Source organism: Pristis pectinata, chromosome 10 (genome assembly GCF_009764475.1).
Source record: "Pristis pectinata isolate sPriPec2 chromosome 10, sPriPec2.1.pri, whole genome shotgun sequence".
Taxonomy (NCBI): domain Eukaryota; kingdom Metazoa; phylum Chordata; class Chondrichthyes; order Rhinopristiformes; family Pristidae; genus Pristis; species Pristis pectinata.
In genome coordinates this window covers 12,282,016-12,306,143 of record NC_067414.1, presented here as the reverse complement: position 1 = coordinate 12,306,143, position 24,128 = coordinate 12,282,016, and the positions used below count along the sequence as shown (strand labels likewise).

Genomic DNA, 24,128 nt, shown 5'->3' with positions numbered 1-24,128 from the left:
ACATTTTCCCTGTGATCACACAAGTTTCCTCTGGATGCTCTGGTTTCCTTCCACATCTCAAAGGCATGTGGGTTCATAGGTAAATTGGCTGCTGTAAATTGCCCCTAATGTGTATGTGAGTGGTAGAATCTGGGGGAAGCTGATGACAATGTGGGGAGAATTTTAAAACAAAATGTAGGATTATTGTGAATAGGAGGTGGCTGATTGGTACAGACTCAATGAGCCAAAGGGCCTGCTTTTATCTTGCATTTCTCTGAGACTCTTAAAATTTACAAGAACAACTTACCTTACAAGGGAACAGAATTTATCAGCTACTGAACCTGCTTCATCCCATTTCCCAGTCAGCGTTCAATTTAAATCCTGTTTTTGTTTTTAAAATGTCTTTATTAAAAGCAACAAAAACATCCTTTTTGTTTGCAATCTTTGAAATGATTTTTAGGAATGTATCAGTCTAAATTTATTTTATAGTAGAATACCTGCATGTTTTAGTGCTGTAGCACTATCTATCTTATTTATTCTTTGTATACTTATTTTGTTGTGCTCTCTTTTTTCCTGTTTCTGCCCGCACGGTATTGTATAGAGCAGATGCTAGCATGCACAAAGATTTCCAAGCCTGAGAGGGAGATGTGTAGAGGCAACCCAACCCCACCATGTCTTAGAGCATGGTCCCAGTCAGGTGGGTTTCTTCAATTTGTCAACAATGGCTTTATAAGCAAGTTTTTAAAAAAAATACAATTGTCTTGTGAATAGATTGTACAGAAAGTAATCGAAAATCCATAAATAAAATCCAAATGCTGCAAATTTTAAAATAAAAACAGAAAATGCTGGAAATACTCAGGTCAGGCTGCATCTGTGGGAAATGAAACTGTTTAATGTTTCAGGTTGAAAGCCCTTTGTCAGAACTGGAAAGGAGAGAAAAAAAGCTCATTAAGCTGCAGGGAGGGTGGTCATCCTATCTGAGACTCTCTTTCCCACCCCCCATCCCCTCTCACTGCAGCTTAACAGGCTTCTTTCCTCTCCTTTTCCAGTTCTGATGGATGGAAAGTCATCCCCTGTTAAGTGATGGCTCCAGTGTGTGAGCATGCTAATGACATGCTTTGAACTGTCAGGTTTCAGAATCATAGAAGGGCAAGGATCACTGATGCCTGATAGACCATGAGCTTTGTGTCAGGTGTGGTCTAGATCTTCAAATACCTTCCTCATTCAATCAAAGGCTATGCTTGCACATTGAAGGCAGTGCTGAATTTCATCTTTGATATCTGTCTTTGCCGAGAGGTGGCTCTCATGATATGGGAACTAGTTGATGTTTGCCAGGCTCTTGCGTGAACCTTTATTGTTGGAGGGTAGTGTGGTGCAAAGTGAGCACTTTGGTGTTGAGGATACTGAGTGTTGTTCATCCTCTCCTGTGCTTTGGTGAGAGTGAGTTGATGACATTTTGGAGCTTGGCCTCCAATCACATGCAAAGGCAAGTATTGTCTGCAAATTGCAGCATGACTACGGAGGTTCAGGTGACCTTGGTTCTGGAGCACGGTTGCCTTGGAACAGATTCTCATTAGTTCTGAAGATTGGCTTCACTTTTACAGGAAGTTACTTGGAGGAGAGCTGCAACATTGTGGTCAGCAATTTTGAGGAAAATATTGAGGCAGTGATTAATATCTTGGCTCGCATGCTGTCCTAGAGCAAGGCAACTGAATATAAGGAAGGTGTTCCACAGTACCCCTTGATGGATGGAGTCAAAGGTTTTAGTACAGTTGGATGTACAGTGGCCGGTGCTGCTCCCTGCATTTTTCTTGGAGTTATCATGTAGTGAAGATTGTGTCCACTGTGCCTCTAGGTAGACAGAACTCGCACTGATTTAGGGAGCAGCTCTTTGTCCATTGGGATGAGGCAGTTGAGGAGGACCCCAGAGATGATTTTCCCTGTGGCAAAGAGCAAGAGGTACCTCTGTAGCTGTCACATCTGGACATGTCTTCATTCTTGAAAATGGTCACAAATGCAATATTTCTGGTCTCCTAGTAAATCCACCTCTTCCCAGATGGGCAATGGGATAGTGTATTTGTGACTGAAGTCCTTTACTGCCACGTTTTAGAATTTCAGTAGTGATACTGTCTGTCCTGGAGGCCTTGTTATTTTAGAGTTTGGATATGGCCCCTTTTAACCTTCAGAGTGACTAGGGGTAAGAAGTGGCCAGTATGGGTTACTATGGAACTGTGTAAAGGACTCAAGTGTTGCTGTTGAGATCTTCAAAGTGTTCCTTCCAGTGTGTGTTGACTGGCTCCCTGATGCTGGTGAATCTACCCTCATTCTTGGTTCTCAGTGGGGTTGAGCTCTGGGTACTAAGCTGAAGAACCATTGCATGTGTTGGTGAGTTTCTGAGCCTCCTGTGCTCTCTCTAGGCCCCATTGATTCTATAGGTGCTGGGTTCTCTGCTGGACCTCTGTCTTCTGGTGCCTGTAGAGATGGGTTTCTCCCCCTTGAGTAAAAGTAGAGTTTCCGATCTGTGAGCATTCTCTTGGTTGTTCTGCCTGAAAAAGCTGAGTCTCTCTTCATGTTGAATTATGGCCAATTTCAGCACTGCCCATTAGCTGTGGACACTGAAGCTCCAAATCCAGGAGCTGATGGATTTGGAGTTGTTGAGAAGAGCTGCCTTTGTGAAAGCTTTGACTTTGATCTGCTTGTGGCAATGCTTCAGTTGATGGAAATATTAGAGCAGAGTAGGCAGTGGTCGGTCTGGCAGTCATCGATGCTAATGTTGTGGCAGAGGGGATTCGGACATCCTTGTCTCTCAGTCGGGCAATGATGTTATCTAACAGGTGCCTGTACTTGCACTGGGGAAGTTGCCATGGCACCTTGTGCTTGTCCCTCTGACAAAACAGGGCATTTGCTATGACTTGCTGTCCTGAGCATTTGTCACAAGAAGGACCTCATTGGAAATCACACCTTGTCAGAGGGATGCATCCCTTCCCACCTGGTGTTGAAGTCACCCAGGTGGATCAATTTGTCTCTGGGATGCAGACCAGGATTCCACCTCCTCCACCAACCCCCCCCCCCCCCCCCCCCCCCCCCCCACCCAAAGGTTGGTGTAGAAAGCTTCTGGGCTTGGAGCTTATGCCGTGATGACTGTAGCATGTTGGTTCTATGTTAGTGAGCCAAATGGTCCTAATATGTTCATTATTTCAGCACGGGCATTGCTGAGTTACTAACACATGAGGCTGAGCCAACCAGCTCTTTGCTAATTTAAGTTGTGGTGTGGTGTTGGGTTTAAGATTCTGTGTTGGTTATCTGTTGATGAGGATTTAATGAGGTTGTTCTAAATCATGGTTGGACTGGAAGCACTGGCAGAATGGCCAACAACAGGTTGTCTGAGTGGAGGTTTGTGAACAAAGGGAACCCTGTTGTGGTTTGGGGGTGTAAGGGAAATTGAAAACTATGGTTCAGTAAATGGGATGAACAAACAGTGCAGGGCCCTGTCAGCTGTTGTGGAAGAGAATCTGGAGTAGAGGAAAAATGACCTACCTTGGTTTGGAAGGTGGTATCAAAATATAGTGACAGAGATGGAGAAACTGGGAGACTGAAGGGTTTTATTGGAAGACTGGCAGAAGGAAGTATATTAAGGTAATCATCAGAGTTATTGGATTAGAATGTTGTTGGTGGTCTACAAAATGGGAAAAGCAGTGGATCAGTCATATGAAGGCGATGGAAGGATGAAGACTGATAGCAAAATTTGATGGAGCAAGTTATACTTCATTGGTTTCCTTTGAGTCTGCAAACTCAAAAGAAAAGGTGTGTATGTACAGAATGTCCCAATGCTTTGCAGTCAATAAAGTACATTTAGTGTTAGGATTAGGATGCACAGCAATGTGTTAATTGTTTTGGTGATGTTATTCTGAGTAAATAATGGCTGGACCACCGAAGATAACTTCCCCTCTTCCTATTCAAAATAGTGCTGTGGAATCTTGTCCATAGATTGGGACAGCACTGGAAGTGGGTCCTTACAGCCCACCAAGTCCGCATCGACCACCCATTTACACTAATCCTATGTTAATCTCATTCTTATTCTCCCCACATTCTCAGCTCGTACCACACTCCTCCCCGGATTCTACACACGGGGGGCAATTTGCAGTGGCCAGTTAATGTACCAACCCGCACATCTTTAGGATGTGGGAGAAATCCCATACAGCCACAAAGAGAACGTGTAAACTCTACACAGACTGCACCTGAGATCAGGATTGAACCTTGGCGCTCTGAGGCACTGGCTCTACTAGCTGCACCATTGCCACCTTCTACAAAACCCAGCTCCACAAAACATCCTGACCAGCAATTTGCTGGATGTGTTGCAGAGCAATTCTAACCAAGCCTCCTCGGCCTGTTTTGGGGAAATCTGTTCTCCAAACCATTGTAGCAACTTTCAACAAACTAGTACAGGTGAACCATCAAAACCAATTGAACATTAGGCTGAATGACCTGACTTTTGTGCCAAAAGTCCTGCCTGACCAAAATGTTATACTTAAACATGCCTCTGAAATTTGCATCTTATTGCACCTGCACAATACATGGCTCCACACTCCTGTTTAAAATTCCCAGGATTGGTACTGGTGGCTTTTCCTGGTGTCTTTTTTTTTCCTAGCCCAAGCTTTACAAAAGATATTGTGCTTTGAGCTCCCTCTTCATCTCTGATCTTTAGAGATGGGCCCAGAATGTATCCACTTTTTACCAGCAGCTCATCGGAGAACTGCCAATGAGGTGTCTTTGCAAGTTATCTCATCTTCTGTACTTGTGCTTTGAAAGGCAGAAGTCAGAAGGGCTGTGTCATATATCGACACAACTGGCCTCCTGTTCCATCGGTGGATCCATCCCTATCCAAGGTAAATTTATTGAGCTGAGGGCTCATTCATTTGAATGCTGACCTTGATTGAAGGGATAAAGCTTTCTAAATAATTCTAATTTTCATCATATAAATGTGCTTTAAAGCAGTTGTCTAAGATATTTGAAAGCAGTCCAATGGTCTTTGATGGCAGTGAAATGTCAAAAGGCCATTACCTGAGGATCTGCTGTCTGAGACCTGGGACCACTCCACTCTACAGGATAACAGTGATAGCAGCAAGTTCTGGAGGACGTTTGGACCCAGAGGGCTACAGAAATGTGTGTGTAAAGAGCAGAGTGGGTTGAACACAGTTCAGCATGTTGAAACTCTGATGTGGGCTGAGCTCGCATAGGTGTACTGATTCTCAGCTGAGAAAAATATTCCCATTCTTTCCAGGGTAAGAGCAAGTTCTGCTCGAAGTATAAGGCTTGACATGTATTCCTGCCATTAATAGTTAACAGGCTTTAGAGAGATGTGTATAATATATTTTTAAAAATGCTCTTCCATATGTTGATGTCCTGAACTTAATAGTAAGAAAAATTGAACTTTTACTAAAAGGAAATAACTTTTTACATGTATTTCCTAACACCCCCAGCTTATACCATGCTTCCATGCACAATGAGGACTGTGTCTCTTGCTTAAGGTATTAAAACATTGTTACAAACCCTAGGGGAAAAAAGGAATTGCATTTGTATGGTGTTCCTATCACCTTGAAGTCTGGTAAAGGTAGTCTTTAAATTTAGTCATTGTGGCAAAGAAACATGGCAGCAAAGTTGACTAAGTGTTTTTATTGGAGTTAATAGAAGAAGCAGCAGTGAATAAAATATCAGGAAAATTCCCATTTATTTGATAAGTTGGGGAACAATCCATGGGATCTTTTACATCCACTTGATCTGGCAGATGAGCTACCTCTGACATTGTAGCACCTTATCTGGCTTATATTATTCTTCCTCACTTTTACTTTGTTGAATTGGCAATCTGTTGGTTTGGCTTTTGTCTGATTATGTAAGTTGTTAACGAAGGTCCTATCTGGCTGCGCAGATGGCCAATGATCATCCATGGCACTGAACAAGGTTAGAGTGACCAGTACCTCAACACTACTGGAAAAAATAACTAGATCACAAGTTCCATCATCTGACTTGTTGAGTGCAAGATCACATCTGTTGCAATTTTCCAGTGTAGCATCATTAATTGTAAAATGCTTTGAGTTATCGTGAGGAGATGCTGTATATAATGTGGTCTTTCATGATTTCTATTTCTAGAGGCTCAGTTTTCCCCAGTCCAGAGTGTCTTTTGTTGTTATTGCACAGAATGAATGTTGCTGGTTAACTACATTCATCGTCCTTTTCTAATTGCTCCTGAACTGAGTGGCTTGTTCATTCATTTCTGAGCGCAGTTATTGCTGTGAATTTGGGATCACCCATCTGCCAGACCAGATAGGGACACTATATCTTCTTTCCTGAAGGACCCTAGTGGGGATTTCATGATCACCATTACTGATAATGGCTTTTAATTATTTCAGATTTAATTAATTACTTAACATAGAACAATACAGCATAATATAGGCCCTTTGGCCCACAATGTTGTGCTGACCTTTAAACCTCGCTTAAGACTATCTAAGCCCTTCTTCCCACATATCCCTCTATTTTAAATTTCTACATATGCTTATCTAACAATCTCTTGAATTTGACCAATGTACCTGCCTCCACCACCACCCCAGGCAGCACATTCCATGCCCCAACCACTCTCTGGGTAAAAACCCTTCCTCTGATATCTCCCTTGAACTTCCCACCCATTACTTTAAAGCCATGCCCTCTTGTATTGAGCATTGGTGCCCTGGGAAAGAGGCGCTGGCTGTCTACTCTATCTATTCCTCTTAATATTTTGTATACCTCTATCTGTCTCCCCTCATCCTCCTTCTCTCCAAGAATAAAGCCCTAGCTCCCTTAGTCTCTCCTCATAATGCATACTCTCCAAACCAGGCAGCATCCTGGTAAATCTCCTCTGCACCCTTTCCAACGCTTCCACATCCTTCCTATAACGAGGCGACCAGAACTAGACACAGTACTCCAAGTGTGGTTTAACCAGAGTTTTGTAGAGCTGCATCATTACCTCGTGGCTCCTAAACTAGATCCCACGACTTATGAAAGCTAACATCCCATAAGCTTTCTTAACTACCCTATCCACCTGTGAGGCAACTTTCAGTGATCTGTGGGTATGAACCCCCAGATCTCTCTGCTCCTCCACACTACCCAGAATCCTGCCATTAACTTTGTACTCTGCCTTGGAGTTTGTCCTTCCAAAGTGTAACACCTCACACTTCTCCAGATTAAACTCCATCTGCCACTTCTCAGCCCAGCTCTGCATCCTATCAATGTCCCTCTGCAAGCTTCGACAGTCCTCCACACTATCCACAACACCACCAACCTTTGTGTCATCTGCAAATTTGCCAATCCACCCTTCTACCCCCTCATCCAAGTCACTAAGAAAAATCACAAAGCGGTCCCAGAACTGATCCTTGTGGGACACCGCTAGTCACAGCCCTCCAACCTGAATGCACTCCCTCCACACAACCCTCTGCTTTCTACATGCAAGCCAATTTTGAATCCACACTGCTAAGCCTCCATGTGGAATCTTGTCAAATGCCTTACTAAAATCCATGTAGACCACATCTACTGCACTACCCTCATCAATCTGCCTGGTCACCTCCTCAAAGAATCCTATCAGGTTTGTGAGACATGATCTGCCCTTCACAAAGCCATGCTGGCTGTCCCTAATCAGACCATGATTCTCTAAATGCTCATAGATCCTATCTCTAAGAATCCTTTCCAACAGCTTGCCTACCACAGACATAAGGCTCACTGGTCTATAATTCCCTGGACTATCCCTACTACCTTTTTTGAATAAGGGGACAACATTTGCCACCCTCCAATCCTCTGGTACCATTCCCATGGACAAAGAGGATTCAAAGATCCTAGCCAACGGTTCAGTGATCTCCTCCCTCCCCTCGCGGACCAGCCTGGGGAATAATCCGTCAGGCCCTGGGGACTTATCTGTCTTAATATTTTCTAACAGCTCTAACACATCCTTGCTCTTGATACCTACATGCTCTAGAACATTAACCTTACCAACACTGTCCTCAGCGTCATCAAGGCCCCTCTCCTTGGTGAATACTGAAGAGAAGTATTCATTGACAACCTCACCCACTTCCACAGCTTCCAGGCACATCTTTCCACCTTTGTCTCTAATCAGTCCTACCTTTACTCTCACAAAAGGATTCTACCTAGATGTCTTATGAACTATAAGGATAGAGCCTGATAGTTTAATCAGAATCTCCTTTCCCACAAAGATTCTCCCTTCATGGAAAATCTAAGCGCAGAACAAAAAGATTGTGGTTATAATGAACTTCAAGATTAACCAGATTAGTAATACAGTTTATGTGTGGTCACTTCTATAATGTAGGTGGCCGTTTTGTGCATAGTCAGGTCCATAAGTGGCAATCAAATAATGAGCTGATAAACTGTTTCAGTGGCATTGATTGAGGGGTAAATACTGACTGTGAATTGCATTCTTTTGCATCCACCCAATGGGGCGGACAAAGCCTCAATTTCATGTTGCATAATTGGCATATGGTATATTTCTCAGTCATAGTCGTACAGCACAGAAACTGGCCCTTTTGGGCCACTGAGTCCACACCAAACATCAAGCACTATTTACACTAATTTCCATTTTATTCTCCCCACATTCCCATCAACTCCATTCCCCTCCCCGTCCCCACACCAGATCCTACTGGGACAATGTACAGTGGCCAGATACATAAGAACATAAGAACTAGGAGCAGGAGTCAGCCATCTGGCCTGCTGAGCCTGCTCTGCCATTCAATAAGATCATGGCTGATCTGGCCATGGACTCAGATCCACCTACCTGCCTTTTTCCTCATAACCCTTAATTCCCCTACAATGCAAAAAAGTAACCTCTAAACCCACATGTCTTTGGTAGCAAACTGGAGCGCCTGGAGGAAATGCATGTTGTCACAGAGAACAAGCAAACCCCACACAGAGCAGCCAAGAACAGGATTGAATTGGGGTCACTGGAGTTGTGAGGCAGCAGCTCTGCTAGCTGCACCACTCTGCTGCCCAGAGTTCCCCTCCAGTTTTCTCTGCCTTACTTGGCTTCAAAAAATACCCTGCCAGTTCACTTCCTCTGGGCTCCTGAAACTATTTGGGTGGTAATGACCAAATCATCTCTATTACTGGGTTAACACATCTCCTGTAAAAATGAATGCAGGATTATAGGAACTGTCCACGTGGCATCTTAATTATAAAGAATTTGCTTTGCACAGGTTGGCCATTTGGTGTGATCTGATGCTTGTTCTCTAGATAATGCTCTTGCCCTATCAACTTTGCTACCCCGTGGCTTGTTTAGCTTCCCTTTGATATTGTGTATGAATGATATTTCTTTAACTCGTTTGCAACCAAGCAGCAAGCAAACAGGCATGGGCCGAATCTCATGGGCTTTGGCATGTTGCAGGATCAAGTTGTGTGAATGACCTGTGGTAAACTTATCTGCCAGTTCTTTGAGTATTCGTTTGTAATCATAACATTTAGCTTGGAGCATTGGTCAATTGGAGCTCTGTAGAATGATCTCTTTTGATTTAATGTAAAGATAATTTAATTATGGGTGTCTCATCCATTTTTTTTGAAAGAAGGAATCTGTTCTCTTGCTTTGTCTGTTGCCCCATTAATCAATGTAAATTCCTGCAGAGCTCTCCCAGAGGCAATGATCTTCAAATTTTCACATAGAATTCATAACAAAGCGAGGTGTTTCATGAATGCTTTCATTCAAAATTTGCCACCAAGCCATGAGGAGATGTTAGGTCAGATGACCAAGAGTTTGATCGAAGAGTAAAGTTTCAAGCGTTGTTTTGGAGAATCAGAATCAGGTTTATTATCACTGACATATGACGTGAAGTCTGTTGTTTTGCAGCAGCAGTACAGTGCAAGACATAAAAATTACTATAACTTACAAATGTAAATAATGCAAAAGAGGCATAACGAGGTATTGCTCATGGACCATTCAGAAATCTGATGGCAGAGGGGAAGAAGCTGTTCCTGAGAGATATCAGTTTTAGTGCGAGAGGTATCAGTTTCAGGGCTTAAGCAACTGAAGATGTAGTCATCAGTGGTGGACTAATTAAATTTGAGGATTATGAAGAGGCCTGAATTGGAGTGCAGAATTTGAGGTTTGTGGAGCTGGGAAGTACTGAGAAATTTGAAAACCAGGGTAAGAACTTTAAAATTGAGTCTGAATCAGAATCAGTGAGCAGAACTTGGTCAGCATGGGTGAGTTGGGCTGAAGGGCCTGTTTCTGTGCTGTATAATGCCATGAATCCAGGACACTTGGTGTGAGTTTGGACATGGATAACAAGGGTTGTGGAGCACTGTTTAGTATGTTGCTGGTTATGTGGTCTGTTCTTCTGACACCAGTTCTGTTTTGACTGTAGAAAGTGGAGCTGTTCCAAAGAAAAAGGATCCTTTGATACAGACAAGCAATTCTCTCCCTCGTTCGAAGTGCACAGCAAAAACTGCTTTACCGGGACAATGTGGTCATCACAGGGCCCAGAGCTACAGTGGAATCTCCAATGTTGCTGGGGCATCCCGAGCACCTGCTCAACCCAGTACCTCAACTGCCAAGGTATCATTGTTGGCCAGATGTCTTATCTTGTCTTTATCATATCCTGTGCTTATCACTGCAGGTGACCCCAGGTCACAGAGGTGTTTGCATTCTTAGAAAACAGCTCGCATTGTGATTTGTTTTCCCCCGTGAACCAAAGCCCTGTCATCTGTGCATGTGTCAAGAAGTGAGAGTTGAAAAAAAAATTAGCTTATTTACATGTTTTTTCACACACATTCCATGAAAGCAAATATTATTCTGTCTCAAAATTTTGGCTAATGATTTGTAAATTATGTAACCTGAACGGCCGTAACGTGGGTGTCACCTGTATTACTGAGTCACTCATGAGACCTTGGAAAGTAGCATAAACCCAAATGTCTTCACCTTTTTCTTGAAGCCTTGTAATTCCCATGTGTTCCTGGATGGATATGCACCTGTTGGCTTAATGCTGTGTTTTGGTAAGCCTCTAAATGAATTCACTAAGAAAGCGGATGTGTGATATTTTCTAAAATTTAATTGGATCAAACAGGATTAAAGAATTTTGGGCAATGCAACTATAATTTTAAATTGCTGACCTGAAATTATTTGAATGCAGTTCCTGAGGCTCTGATAAGCAATTAGAACAAATGGAGTCGGTGAGTTTAACTCTAAAAGTCAAATACAATAACAGTGCAAGAAACACTGAGCTGCTGTTTCTGGCCAATGTGGTGGACAAATATAATAGCTGACAGGAAACTGGCTAAAAGCTTGGAAAGTTCATTCATGTTGGAAGATAAAGGGAGAACACCAAGAAGAGGCATGGGTTTTGAACCCTGCCTCAGAGAGGGTAATGGCTGATGTTTAATCCTCTACACTATCTATGAAGTGGTTTATTGATGTAGAATAAGTAAAACAAATTAAAGACTGTTGTCTCTTCAGAAGCTCATTTTGACTAAATGGCAGTTCACCTGAGTACACTGCTAAGACATACAGATCCATTTCTTAGTTTGATTTGGATAAGTTTAGTGTTAAGTTTCCATGCAGATCTTGTACCTTGCTGGTCAGTTCACTGCAGTGTTAATATCTTGTAATGTTTAAAGCATTATTTTACATCAAGTTGAATTTAATTTAACTTGCAGGGAAACAGGAACAGATGTAGGGCATTTAGCCCTCAATTCCTTTCTTCCATTCAGTAAGATCAAGGTGGATTTGTGATCTAACTCCATATCCCTTGATAGCTTTTTGCTTACAGAAATCTATGACAAAGATAACAGTTTCGCATCAACTGCCATTTGCTGAAGTTTTATAAACTTCTATCCCCCTTTGCATGCTGAGGTGTTTCCTAGTCATCCTGAAAGGCTTGGCTCTAATTTTTAGCTGGTCCTAGACTCTCCAACTGCTTCTGCTTCTGACCCATTAGTTTCCCTAACTATTTTGAAAACCAGTCAAAGTTCCAGTGAATATAATCCTAGTTTATGTAATCTCTCATCATAATTTAATCATTGTCAAATAGGCATCATACTTGTAAGTCTGTACTACATTCCCTCAAGGTCAGTAAATATATGCATGTGTACAAGGTGCCCAGAACTGCTCTCATGAATCCAGATGCAGCCTCACTAGAGTTTTTAATGCTCATAGTATTCCCATCAACCAGATGTAAAGATCAACCTCTTGATTATTTTGTCCATGACGTTTTAACATTCAGTTTATGTGGATCCCTGAATCTCTTTTATATCTCCAAACTTAATAAACAGCACTTTAAAGTATGGAACTTGAATCTGTTTTTATGTCCTTGCTGTGAAATGCCTTGGCTTCACTTTGGTTTTGTAATTGTTATCTTAAGATTCATTAGCCTAATTTTAAAATTTTAGAAGGTAATAGATTATTCAGAACAAGAATGGAATTAACTAGATGAGTGGTTCAGTTTAATTGTGTGGAAAGTGGTTAAATTCTCCAGATAAATTTATAGAATCATGACATATCACACTTGTGATAGCTCTCTGAAAGAGCTATTAGTCGTGAGCCTCTACTCTTCCAGAACAGCTCTGAAAATCTTTCCTTTGAAATATATACCAAAATGGTTAATCTTTAAGGATTTCAGTTTTATTGCTGCTGGCCTGAAATATGCATGCATACGTATGTATTATCCTTAAAATTGACCAAATTAAAGTAACAGATGCAGTTCACTCACTAAGCAGGCTATATATGGCTAATAAACTGCAAAAGCAATCTTCAGACACACAGTGAAGCTATCACCCACAGCCAAAATCCTTCTAAAACATCTGCCACTGGAAATTTAAATCTCCTTGCTGTTTGCTGTGAATTTCCAGGCACTGTGGCATACAGGACAGCTTATTGATGTATTGCTGCTGTCAATAGCATGGAATAATTTGTAGACTAAATGTAATACTTAAAGCAGTGCAGTTAATTCTGTGTTTTTGGTTTTAAATTTCTTTTGACTCACTGATTTCTGAGCTGCCTGCTAATGATTCAAGGGGCTGGATAGGATTACTTTTTGGGACAATCTTTCCATTTTTTAAACCATAGATATGTTTGTAAGTATAAAATATGTTATTACAGATTAAGAGGCAAAAAATAAATAAGGCACATCTATCTAATGCTACTCAAGACTTTCCTAAGTATTTTCCCTGTTGCCTCCTATTCCCATGTGTGCTACCCCTTTGACTCATGGCCTCTTTAAATACTTAAAGAATTGAAGTTTGTCATTTCAGACTTTTTCCCTTGTTCCTAGTGTTTCTGTTGGTCTACCCTTGTTCTGTTGTCTTTGGTTCCTGATGTCACTGATGTGGTGGGTGGTGCTGAGGTCAAAAGCTGTGGGCCCAAGATCCACCCCAGAAACTTCAGATCCAAAATAAAGCACAAAGTGCCCTCTACAGCATTGACAGAGTTGCATTGCCAAAGGGATCACCTTTCAGGCCGTCTGTTGAACTGAAGCTCTTGTCTGCCCCTTCAAATGAATGAAAAAAATCCCACAGTGTTGGTTTAAAGAAGCCGAGGAATTCTCCCCAGTGTCCAGTCTGGTACTTGCCCCCCAAATTAACATCACTGATACAGATTATCTCATCGTTATCATGCTTGTGAGAAATTGTTGTGCGTAAATTGGCTGCTGTATTTCCACATCAGAACGTTGGCCACACTACAACTAATTCATTGCCTTTAATTATTATATTTGAGATGACATGAGGCTGTATTTAAAAAAAAACTGTTGTAGAATTGCAAGTCCGTCTTTAGTTCATCAGATGATCTAATGGCAGATGGGGGGGTGGTGTGGGGGGTGGGGGGGGGGAGGGAAGAAGGGCAGTACTGCATGGATGACATTTGCTATGGTGCGTACTCTCTGCCGCAAACTCTTGGATCATGACCTGTTCACAGAAAGACTTCCCCAGTGCTTTATGTGCCTTGCACATCCCAAAATAGTTAGTACATCATTGGCTCCTTTGAAGGAATAAGTGAAGTTTGAGTACAGGATTAACTGATTTTTAATACCTTTTATGATCACCTTTTTTATTCGGCTTGGTTTGGATATTAGATGAACTCTGTTGTTCCAATGGTGCCAAAGGGATACAAGTAGTGATTTGCACCAGAAGAGTATTTCACTGGTGTTGCAGTTTTCAGATTGACTTCACAAACATCAATAATCCCCAAGCTGCCTTGTAGTCCTTGCTGGTACAGGTTAGTTAAATGAATGTAAATGGCTCTGAAAAGGGGGCAGGAAAAAGTTATTTAAGATCAGCCCCAGGGAACCAAAACTTGCACACAAAAAAAAAACTTGTTTCTCCTCCACTGAAACTTCTGTTCTGATATTTTCCTGAACTGATTAACCAGGAAAAACCTGCCAGTGCTTTTTTTTAAACTTTTTCCATTCACATTATATCCTTAAAATCTCCCAGAGCACTTCACAGCAATGTTATCAGAAAATTTGACATGCAAGGTGCATAATAAAGGAGGAAGGAAAGATGAGGTTCAGGGAAGAAAATTTGAGTTTCCTCTAATGGTGAAAGCCACAGCTGCAGTAGTAGAGAGAAGGAAATCAGGGATCCACGAGTGCCTAGAATTTGAGGAGTTAGAGGATAGAAAGGGTTGTAGTGCCAGAAGAGGTTGCAGATAAAAGGATCAGCAAGACGGTGGAGAGATTTGTCATTCTAGTTTTGACTCTTCCAACTCCAGAGTTTTATCATATTTTGTTTTGAAGGTTTATTCAATATGATTTTTTTAAACAGGCCACAAGTTCAAAGCACAACAGATCAAACAAACCCACAACCCCTGTTGGAACTCCTCAGAAGAAAAAGGATTTGAAAAATTTTCGGAATGTTGACAGCAAGCTGGCAAACCTAATCCTGAATGAAGTGGTGGACAGGTAACTGTGACATATGGCATGGATTTAAACTGGATTGGACATGCGGTTTAAAAAGAAAATCCACATTCTACATTTTATCAGAGACAGCAGACTTCCTTCCCTGAAGCTTATTAATGACCCAGCTGGGAGTTTCATGAAAATCCACAGCTTCATAGTCACAGACGCTGAATTTTTTTTTTCTTTTACTTTCAGAATTCCTAAACTGAATTTGAATTCCTTGACTGGAGTAAGAATTATTTCTTGATTATTTGCATTTGTTTCATTTCCAGGTGACCAAGGAAAGTATTACTGACCTCCATGCTGCTTTCCAGCAGCAATGCATTGTGTTTCAGCAGTGTTCTTATATTCCTGCAGTTACTCTGTGATATCTGAAAGTAAATGTTCCTATGGCTATCATCTGTCTTTTTATCACAGTATATCATGTTCCTGTCTTTCCCCTCATGTGGACAAAGAATTGTGATCAGGAGCAGAAATAATATTTCAAAGTGCCTTGTCTCCCTTTAGCCTCTCATCCCAGCCTGCATTTTGCTGCAAGTTCAAATTGTTGGCTGATTTTAATATCAGTTGTTTCTTCAGGGGTGAACTTTGACTGTACAGTAAAGCATTAATGCATTGCCTCCTGGGAACACAGTAGGCTTTGGTGTAGATTTGTAGGTTTGTTTTTTAAGAGGGAAGCTCTTAATTATTACCAACACTTATTGGTCTACTTTTAAACAACATTGTTCATTTCCTGCAGGGCTTAAGATTGTGGGGAAGAAGGGAAGCAGATAAGAGCTAATACAGTAAAACACTGATAATCTGGCACGCATGGGACTTTGGTGCCAGACTAGCAGATTTTCTGGACTCTTGGGTGTTATTCTTATTAATACCCAAACACTTTTTTTAAATTCCTCTTTTTGTAATACGTTACAAATAATAATTTTTCAGTGAACCTGTTAAGTTTAAATGTAGAGCAGGAAGCATGATCCTGGTCAGTTTAAAGAGAGCATGGAAACCCAGGCTTCAGTGAGTTAAAATATCATCTTGTGAGCCACATCCAAACCATGGCATTTCCAGTTAGTGACTGTAATTAGATGTATGGGTGTAAACTTGACAGGACAGCAGTTGATGTAGATGTGTCTGTAGAGCCCTGGATGGAACTGTGTGGAAGGGCAGCAGTGTTTATTAATGTCTCTTTCTGCACAGTGCACCATCTGTCCGTTTTGAAGATGTTGCTGGGCAAGAGCTGGCGAAGCAGGCTCTGCAGGAGATTGTCATTCTTCCGACTCTCAGGCCCGAAGTAAGCTAAGTCAGCTCCTTGTGAGGTTTATTATTTTGCCATGTATATGACTCGTTGTGATTTCATCTCTAACACTCCCACTTGAACAGCCTGCTGTTGGAAAGAGTTCATAGCAAATAATAAATCAGGCTCCCTGCCCATCGCCCTAACCTTGAGCTGCCAACCCTGCTGTGCTTTTTGTTCTCTCCACCAATGGCCTTAAGGACTCTCAGGCAGTAAAAAGGGTGACTTCATGTCATTGGCTCATGCTTACTTGGACTTGGCAGACACTACAAGGTTATCTCTTAAAGGTCAATTAATATTAAGAGGCTTTTGCTGTTAAGTGCTGGATGCAAATCAGAGAAGTCGTGCCAAATTTATCACCAGCAACAAAAATAAAGGAAAAGATGAAGTCTTCCTGCAGGCAGTATCTCTGAAATAGCAAAGGTTTCATCTAGAAACACCGACAATTCCTTTTCCTCCACAGATGCTGCCTGACCTGCTGAGTTCCTCCAGCAGATTTTGTTATTTCAGATTCCAGCGTCTGCAGCCTCTTGTGTCTCCCAATACATAACTTCCCTACCTATTGACTATTAGGATACCCTAATTCCTAATTGCCCTAATACAAGAGTTGCAGCATTGAACCTGGCCACTTTTTAAAAATTAATATTTTGGGACCAGTATGGATTTAGCAAAGCCAAATTTATTGCCCAAGACCCAAAATTGGTGGTGAGCTTCTCCCTTGAACTGTTGATGTTTCTGGATGAAACCTTGCTATGTATTTTTGAGAATGCTTTTTGTATAAAAATGGAGGACCCACTCATTCCCTTTTAACACTTTTTGGAACCATGCTTAAACTTCCCTTCTGCCTCCTTTGCTATTTTGGAGGTACTGTCTGCAGGAAGACTTCATCTTTTCCTTATTTTGTTATTTGGAAGGATTCCAGGATTTAGACCCAGCGAAACCTTTTCAGATCAGGATGGTGTACAGTTTGGACGGGAACTTTCCAGGTGGTAATGTTCCTGCTCTTGTCCTTCATAGGAGAAGTTGTGGGTAAAGAAGATGCTGTCACAGTAGCCTGGGCAAGTAACTGCATTGCATTTTATGGACTGTACACACTGGGCTTGTGGTGGAGGGAAATGAATACTCAGGTCAGTTTATGGGTTGCCATTCAAGTGGGCTGCATTTTCTTGAATGACGTTGAGCTTCTTAAGTTATTGGAGCTGCTCTTGTCCAGGGACGTTAACAATGTTCCATCACATTCCTGACGTGCCATGTAGATGCTGGGAAGGCTTTAGTGTATCAGGAGATGAGTGTCTAGATGCAGGATACCCAGCTGCTGACTCACTCTAGCTATTTTATTTATGTGGCTGGTCCAGTTGAGGTTCTGGCCAATGACCATCCTATCCCCAGGATGGTGATGGTGGTGAACTCACCGATGGTAATCTTTCACGTACACAAACTTATACTTGCCTTAATTTTACACTAAACCTTTGGCATTCCATTCCCCCCCCCTCGTGTTTACTTAGTTTCCCATTAAAAGCAAGCACGCTATTAATTTCAGTTACTCTTTGTAGCAGTAAATCCAATTCTCGCCAATTTATTGCTAAAAAAGTTCTAGTGAATTCTCGATGGAATTCATTAATGGCTATCTTGTTATATAGAGTTGGAGCATATAGTGTGAATTGACATAGACTGTGTGTTATAGGACAATTGGAGATGGGTAACAAATTAAGGCCCTACCAGTGATACTTGCATCCTGCAAGTGAAAGTTTAAAGGAAAATTGTTCATTTGGAACAGCCTTAAACAACTCCATTAGCCTTGTGTGGGAGGGATATTCCCCCACCAAAGCCAATCCATCTTAAGAAACTGTGTTGTAGGGTGAGTGGGGTATAGAGATTTTATGCACCTTGGTCTGCAGAGATTGGCTTGCAGCACTTACATCGAATCAATGACTGCAGTTCCAAAGTAATTTACTGGCTGTGAAGTTCTGAGAAAAGCGTGAGTGTGCCATGTCATTATACAGATGCCATTTAATGACATTTTGCTGGTTTTGGAGATATCAAATCTAGGAATTGATTAAAGTGAGAGTTCTTTAATTTGTTTTGCTCTTTCTTTCCACAAGTTGTTCACAGGACTAAGAGCTCCGGCTCGAGGATTACTCTTGTTTGGCCCACCTGGAAATGGGAAAACAATGCTGGTATGTAAAATCAAATGTACCTGGCCAGGTGTAAAAATTCAAAGCTGTGATGCCTCAAGGTTATTCTCGCAGTACATACAATTGCATTATTGTTTTCTGAATTTGAATTGTATCACTGAATGGACATGGTCTTTAATGCCAGCTGAGGCTCAGTGGATAGAGTCAAATTGGAAGGTTGTGTAGGTTTAAGACCCACGTCAGAGACTTGAACACATGATCTAGGACGTCAGCTCACTGAGTCCTCTTGGATCAGAAGTTAAACTGTCTGCCCTCTGCTGGATGTAGAAAGGCACTACTTTGAAGAAATGCAGGAGTTTTCTCTGGTATCTTGGTTGATGGCACACATTCTGGTTACCTGTAAATCGGCTAATGTGCTATTTATACTATACTAGTGACAATACTTCAAAATTATTTGAAAATCTGCTTTGATGTGAAGTTAGGCCATGAAAAAGGCTATATAATTGCAATTTTTTTGCTCTTATTAGCCACCTTTCATTCACTTCATCTCCAAGTGGCTGTGTCCATGTTACATGAGTGATTTTACACTTTAAAACAAAAATGTAAAAATTTTACCTTACTGTGTTGTAAGCACAGTGCTGGATAAAACAGAGCTGTTTTACAAAATTATCAATCATAGTTTTAATTCTAAGGACTGGTTTATTAGTATTCCCCTCCCTCTGAGTTCTGTCACTTTGAGGCAGGTATCATAATCATCTGAAGGTTTCCTTACTTTTGGTAAGTGTAGTGTGCACACTTTTGATGTCCTGCTGTGTGGTTTGCATGAACTTCAGCTGGTCCCTGCAGCTAACAGGCTATTTTGTGCTCAACATTCTTGATTGGGATCCAAACAAGCCTACTTTCAAATGCATTTTGAGCTGCAGAAGATGACGCCTGATTATCCCACACTCGGTTTCTGCCCATGGTACGCTATCCCCCTTGAACAATAGCTGTTCCAATTCAAAGCTCACAGTGGCTTTCATTCATTGCTGGTCTAGCTGTGACTGCAGATTCCAAGCCCTCGTGACTGGAAGACATAGGACTGGAACGAGGCGAAGGCTCATGTCATTGTCTGCCAATAGCTGTGTCTGTGGTCATACAGAATTGGCAATTCAGTCTGTTATCAGTACAACCAGTAGTATCAGCTGCATATGTATAAACCGCACGATGTGAGATCAAGGATAAGTTTGCATGCTGCAGCTGACTCTCAATACCCAGTTTCTTCTGCTTTTTGGTTTGACGGTAAAGAATAGAGAGTGGGGAGGGGGGGGGGGAAGCTACTCATTAATCCTTTAACAAAGATTGGAAATAAAATGGGTCATTCTATGCAACTGCTCTTTTCAGAAACACTTGTCAAATGTAGTATAGTTTACAATGTGAGGATAATTTTAAAAATGGAAATAAAGGAACAGTAAATGTATGGGTGGATTTTGGGGTTGGAATAACTGAAAGATGAGCAAAGAGAAATAAATAAAAACTTGCATTTCTGTAGAAACTTTAGGTGATCTCAGGAGATTTTAACTTGCACTTTTCATTCACAAGTGTTTTCTGGCTGTAATCTTTGCTATGACAAGGGAAATGAACTGGACTCTGCACAACAAAGTCCCACAACAACAGTGTAACTAATGCCCACATATTGTCTTTAGAAATAGTGTCTTTTGACCTCGTCTCCCATTTGAAACATGGCAATCTTGAGGGTTCAGTTCTCACTCAGAACTGCAATGGAGTTTCAGTCTGGAATGGAACTTGAATCCATGTTATCTGACTTGGGTGAATGCTCTGCACTGCACTTTGGCTAATACTGGTTGAATGGTTTCCTTCATCATTATACTTGATGGCAGGATATTTCCATTGATTACTTCACACAGACTTAACCAGAATCACAGTTAAGACTTTTAATGTGAAGGGCCGCCACTCATGGGGGTGTTTAAAAACAATGCCAGAGCTTACCCAGTTCTCTTGACTTAGAGAACAATGCCTGCCTTGTGTTGTTGAAATGGAGTGCTGTCTTAGCTGAAAAGTTGGCAGAAAAGACTTGCATATTAATGTTATAGTTATTAACAGCCATTTCTCAGATAGCATGGATCACATTTGAAGCTAGTTAGTTAACAGAGATTGTGTGTAGTCTCATGGGAGGTCTTTGTCAGTAATGTGAAAAACATAAGTGGAAAAGAAAATTTGTCTATGGGTGGACGAGTTTTAACATAAATTTGTTTCACAGTGTGGGCAAAATCTATTTCCAGATATGCAGTCTGTTTACTGTTGTATAAAGTTTTTAAAAATAGTGTTTCATTTGTCTGCGTGTTTAGGTTTTTGGAATCTTCAGCATTCTTATTACATGCATGGTGTTTTAGGCATGCATTCTAATATCTAATTTCTCAGTGGGACTACTTTCTGAGTTAAGTGGTTTTGGGGTTTAGATCTTGGGCATATAATTAAGGCTAATGCTCCCAGTACAGTGTTGAGAGAGGGCAGCACTCTCGTGTTTTAGATGAGGATATTAAAGTGAGCTCCCGTTTCCTTTCAATTGGAGGTTAAAAATCTCAGTACAAATTTGCAATAAAATTCTTGTCCGATTTATGTTCTTGTCATTTGATCTGTTTTAAAGGTTCTAAATAAGTATTCAGAAAACATTCTGTTGTTCTGGCTTAATATTCCCACCCCCCCCCCCCCCCCCCCCCCCCAAACTCCATTTCTTTCTCTAATACAAAACATCCTTTTCCAACTGTTTATTTTGTCTGTAAATTTATCAGGAACTCTTTTATAGCTACCGATCTGCCCATTTGTGCCCTCTCCACTGTGCTTATTGCTGTTGTCTCTGACCAATTAAACTACTGCTTTCTTACTCCAGTTCTTCTTCGAAGTGGGCCTTCATCTCTGCTCTTTTGCAGTCCAAAGATAGAGATAAAAGCATATTTGACAGATGACTCTTAATCATTTGCTTGTGAACTTGGTTGAAGCAGGCAACCCATGATTGAGTTCTCTTTCTTTGCCAAAATTGCTCACTATGGCCTTAAACATATGCAAAGGTAAACCCTGTCCTGTCTTCACCTTTACAAGTTGTTGTCTAAACTGTCCACTCTTGCCTCTGTGATAAATCTAAGGAGTTTTAGGTAGTTTTTTATGGTAGTGATTAGACCATTCTTTAGCAGCCTCTGCTGCTTCCTTCCTTTCCTCTACCTCATGGGGTCAAACCTCATGGTCCTAACCTTGAACTTCCATCTTTTTCTGGATTCTATCCCATCTCCATTTTTGTCTGAGATGAGCTTCCTTGACCCTAATCTCACTAAACTGCTGACCATCGAACTTCCTTCCTGATTTTGGTAACTGCTTTCTCTCCTCCAGCTATTTCCCTTCCCCATTAAATCTGTTGACAGTCTTTTGACTCCAAAGATTCATCCATAAATCTACTGTTTCTTGTAACTATCACCCCATCTCCAACATTCCTGACATATCAATCCACTTATGTTTCAAGCATTCAATTTTATCACGCTATCTCTTGATCTCTCCACTGTCTGATTTGTTCCAGTGGTGCCTATGCCTCAGATGCTTGCCCCCTAAGCCTTAACCTCTTCACTTTGCTACCTTTCTTCTGCTCTTGGTGCCAGAGTTTAATAACACACTTGTAAATTACCTAAGAACAGTTTGCTATGTTAAATCCATAGCCTAAATGTAAGTAGTTGGCTATCAAGGTTCATCATTACAAATAAATTATCATTCATCATGTAGCTGTGTGTACATACTCCTTTATTTAATAGCACGTCACTTTAACTTCAAAGAAATCTGATGTATGGAAACTGATTCGACACAAAATCAAAATTGTGCTCAGTTACTGAAACCACTGTAATGGCTTGCTGTTGAACGCACCGCGCAGTTGTTCAAAGAAATAAATTCAATGCCTGACTGATTTTCAGGTACAGTTGCACCTAAATGAGATCTCTGATAAGCAAGTTGTGGTTTTTCCAATCTATATGAATTTGTTGTGTAATAGACTTTTGATGTTTCATATCAGCTCCCTTGTTTCAATTAGGCTAAAGCTGTGGCTTCCGAATCAAATGCAACCTTCTTCAATATCAGTGCTGCGAGTCTTACTTCCAAATATGTGAGTAACCATGTAAACTCAAGAGTTAAAGCAAGTTTTTGAATGCTTTCCTTTTGGTTAGTGGCTACATTTTGGGAAGGGAATGGGAGGAAAGTGCTTTGCATTGGCATTGGGCACGACATAAAGTCCAAAACAGTGGGAATGTGATAAAGCACCCCAGTCCACTTGGTCTCTATAGTTTTCCTTGATGTCAGTTATATTTCTCATGCCAAACCTAAAGTAATACTGTAAACTCCATTGAGTAAAACACATGTAGTATCATGGATAAGAGAACACCTCCAAAGTAATTGAACATTTAATTACAGTTTATATAATGGCTTTCAATGTTGGAGATGTTATGGCAAATTACAAATATTTCAACAATAGGACTGAATTATTAAATCATGTCTAATTAAATATTTGTTTCTGCTTCAGGTTGGAGAGGGAGAAAAGTTGGTGAGAGCTCTCTTTTCAGTAGCTAGAGAACTTCAGCCATCCATCATTTTTATTGGTGAGTGCAGTACTAAAATTCTGTCATTACTCTATCTAGAAGCTTTTAAAGTGCTGGTGTTCAACAAGTTCTGCCTGAAACAGTGAGTTATCTTACTTACAAATGTGTTGATTCTCCTTGCAGATGAAGTAGACAGCCTCCTTTGTGAGAGGAGAGAAGGAGAGCACGATGCAAGCAGGCGCTTGAAAACAGAATTTTTAATAGAATTTGATGGGGTGAGTATGGATTGTCACAACATAGACTTATACAGCACAGAAACTGGCCCTTTGGCCCAACTAGTCTATGCTAACCAAGCTACCTACCAGAGCTGGTCCCATTTACATGTGTTTGGCACATAACACTCTAAACCATTCCTGTCCATGTACCTGTCTAATGTAGTCTGTATGTTGTGTTATGTATTATGTTGACATTTGGGAGCCTGCTGCCCTAATGGCAGGTTATAATGCTCATTTCATCTTATGATCCTATGCAAGTTGGAGCAGAGAGGAGGTTCATTATGGTGTAGTTAATCTGTTTGTAAATTAGAGGTAAGAAGGGATAATATTCCTCAAAATCCAGTGGTAAATATCAATTGGACATGGTGTACATTGGATGCTCATCTAATTAGACCTCCCATCCCTCAGGACCAGGAGCCTGCTGTTGTTGGGTGTGTGTTTCTCTATCTCACGAAAGGTAGCATGATGATAGTAAAAACAAGTCAATAGTAAAGCAAGACTCTGCTTTATTTTGCATTGCTTACCACAAAGGAAAGGGGAAAATTTGTGCTCTGTTCCACTAGTAGGTCTGATTTCTTTTGTGATTCTGCACCTTTCTCTTGTGAGAAATAGTGTTCCTACTCGAGTCACAGGAGAACTATTTTCCTCATTGCCTCCAACCTTTTGTGCTTCCAGCTCAACTTGCTTCAGTCTGCTAGCTAACCCATTGCTCTGCTTTTGGAATTGGCTCACTTAACTCCCAAACCCAACCCCCCCAGTTTCTCTTCTTTTATTCCACCCGCCCCACACCCCACCTTTCCCAATTTCTCTGAACCTCCCAGCAGAGCGTCACAAGGCCTTTGCCTGGGGTCTATCAACCATGGCAAGAAAACAGTCGTGAGTATCAGGGTGTCCTACCTCACTGTTGCAAGTTTGAACTCCTGACAAACCTATTTCATTGCCACTGAGCACTTTAAAAATAGCCTCTTTTT

At 41.2% G+C, this 24,128-nt stretch overlaps 1 protein-coding gene across 2 annotated transcripts in view; it reads left to right on the top strand.

Annotated features, from left to right (window-relative positions):
* The window catches only part of spast (spastin), a 65,468-nt gene that overhangs the window by 29,954 nt on the left and 11,386 nt on the right, over window positions 1–24,128 (top strand). The window contains exons 4-11 of one of the 2 annotated variants that reach the window (XM_052024506.1): window positions 581–676; window positions 10,368–10,558; window positions 14,758–14,894; window positions 16,080–16,173; window positions 18,279–18,353; window positions 22,381–22,452; window positions 22,867–22,942; window positions 23,066–23,157. In XM_052024506.1, coding sequence (XP_051880466.1) covers window positions 581–676; window positions 10,368–10,558; window positions 14,758–14,894; window positions 16,080–16,173; window positions 18,279–18,353; window positions 22,381–22,452; window positions 22,867–22,942; window positions 23,066–23,157 — 833 coding nt within the window. The remainder of the gene's footprint in view (window positions 1–580; window positions 677–10,367; window positions 10,559–14,757; window positions 14,895–16,079; window positions 16,174–18,278; window positions 18,354–22,380; window positions 22,453–22,866; window positions 22,943–23,065; window positions 23,158–24,128) is intronic. The other variant, XM_052024507.1, reaches the window with a different exon arrangement.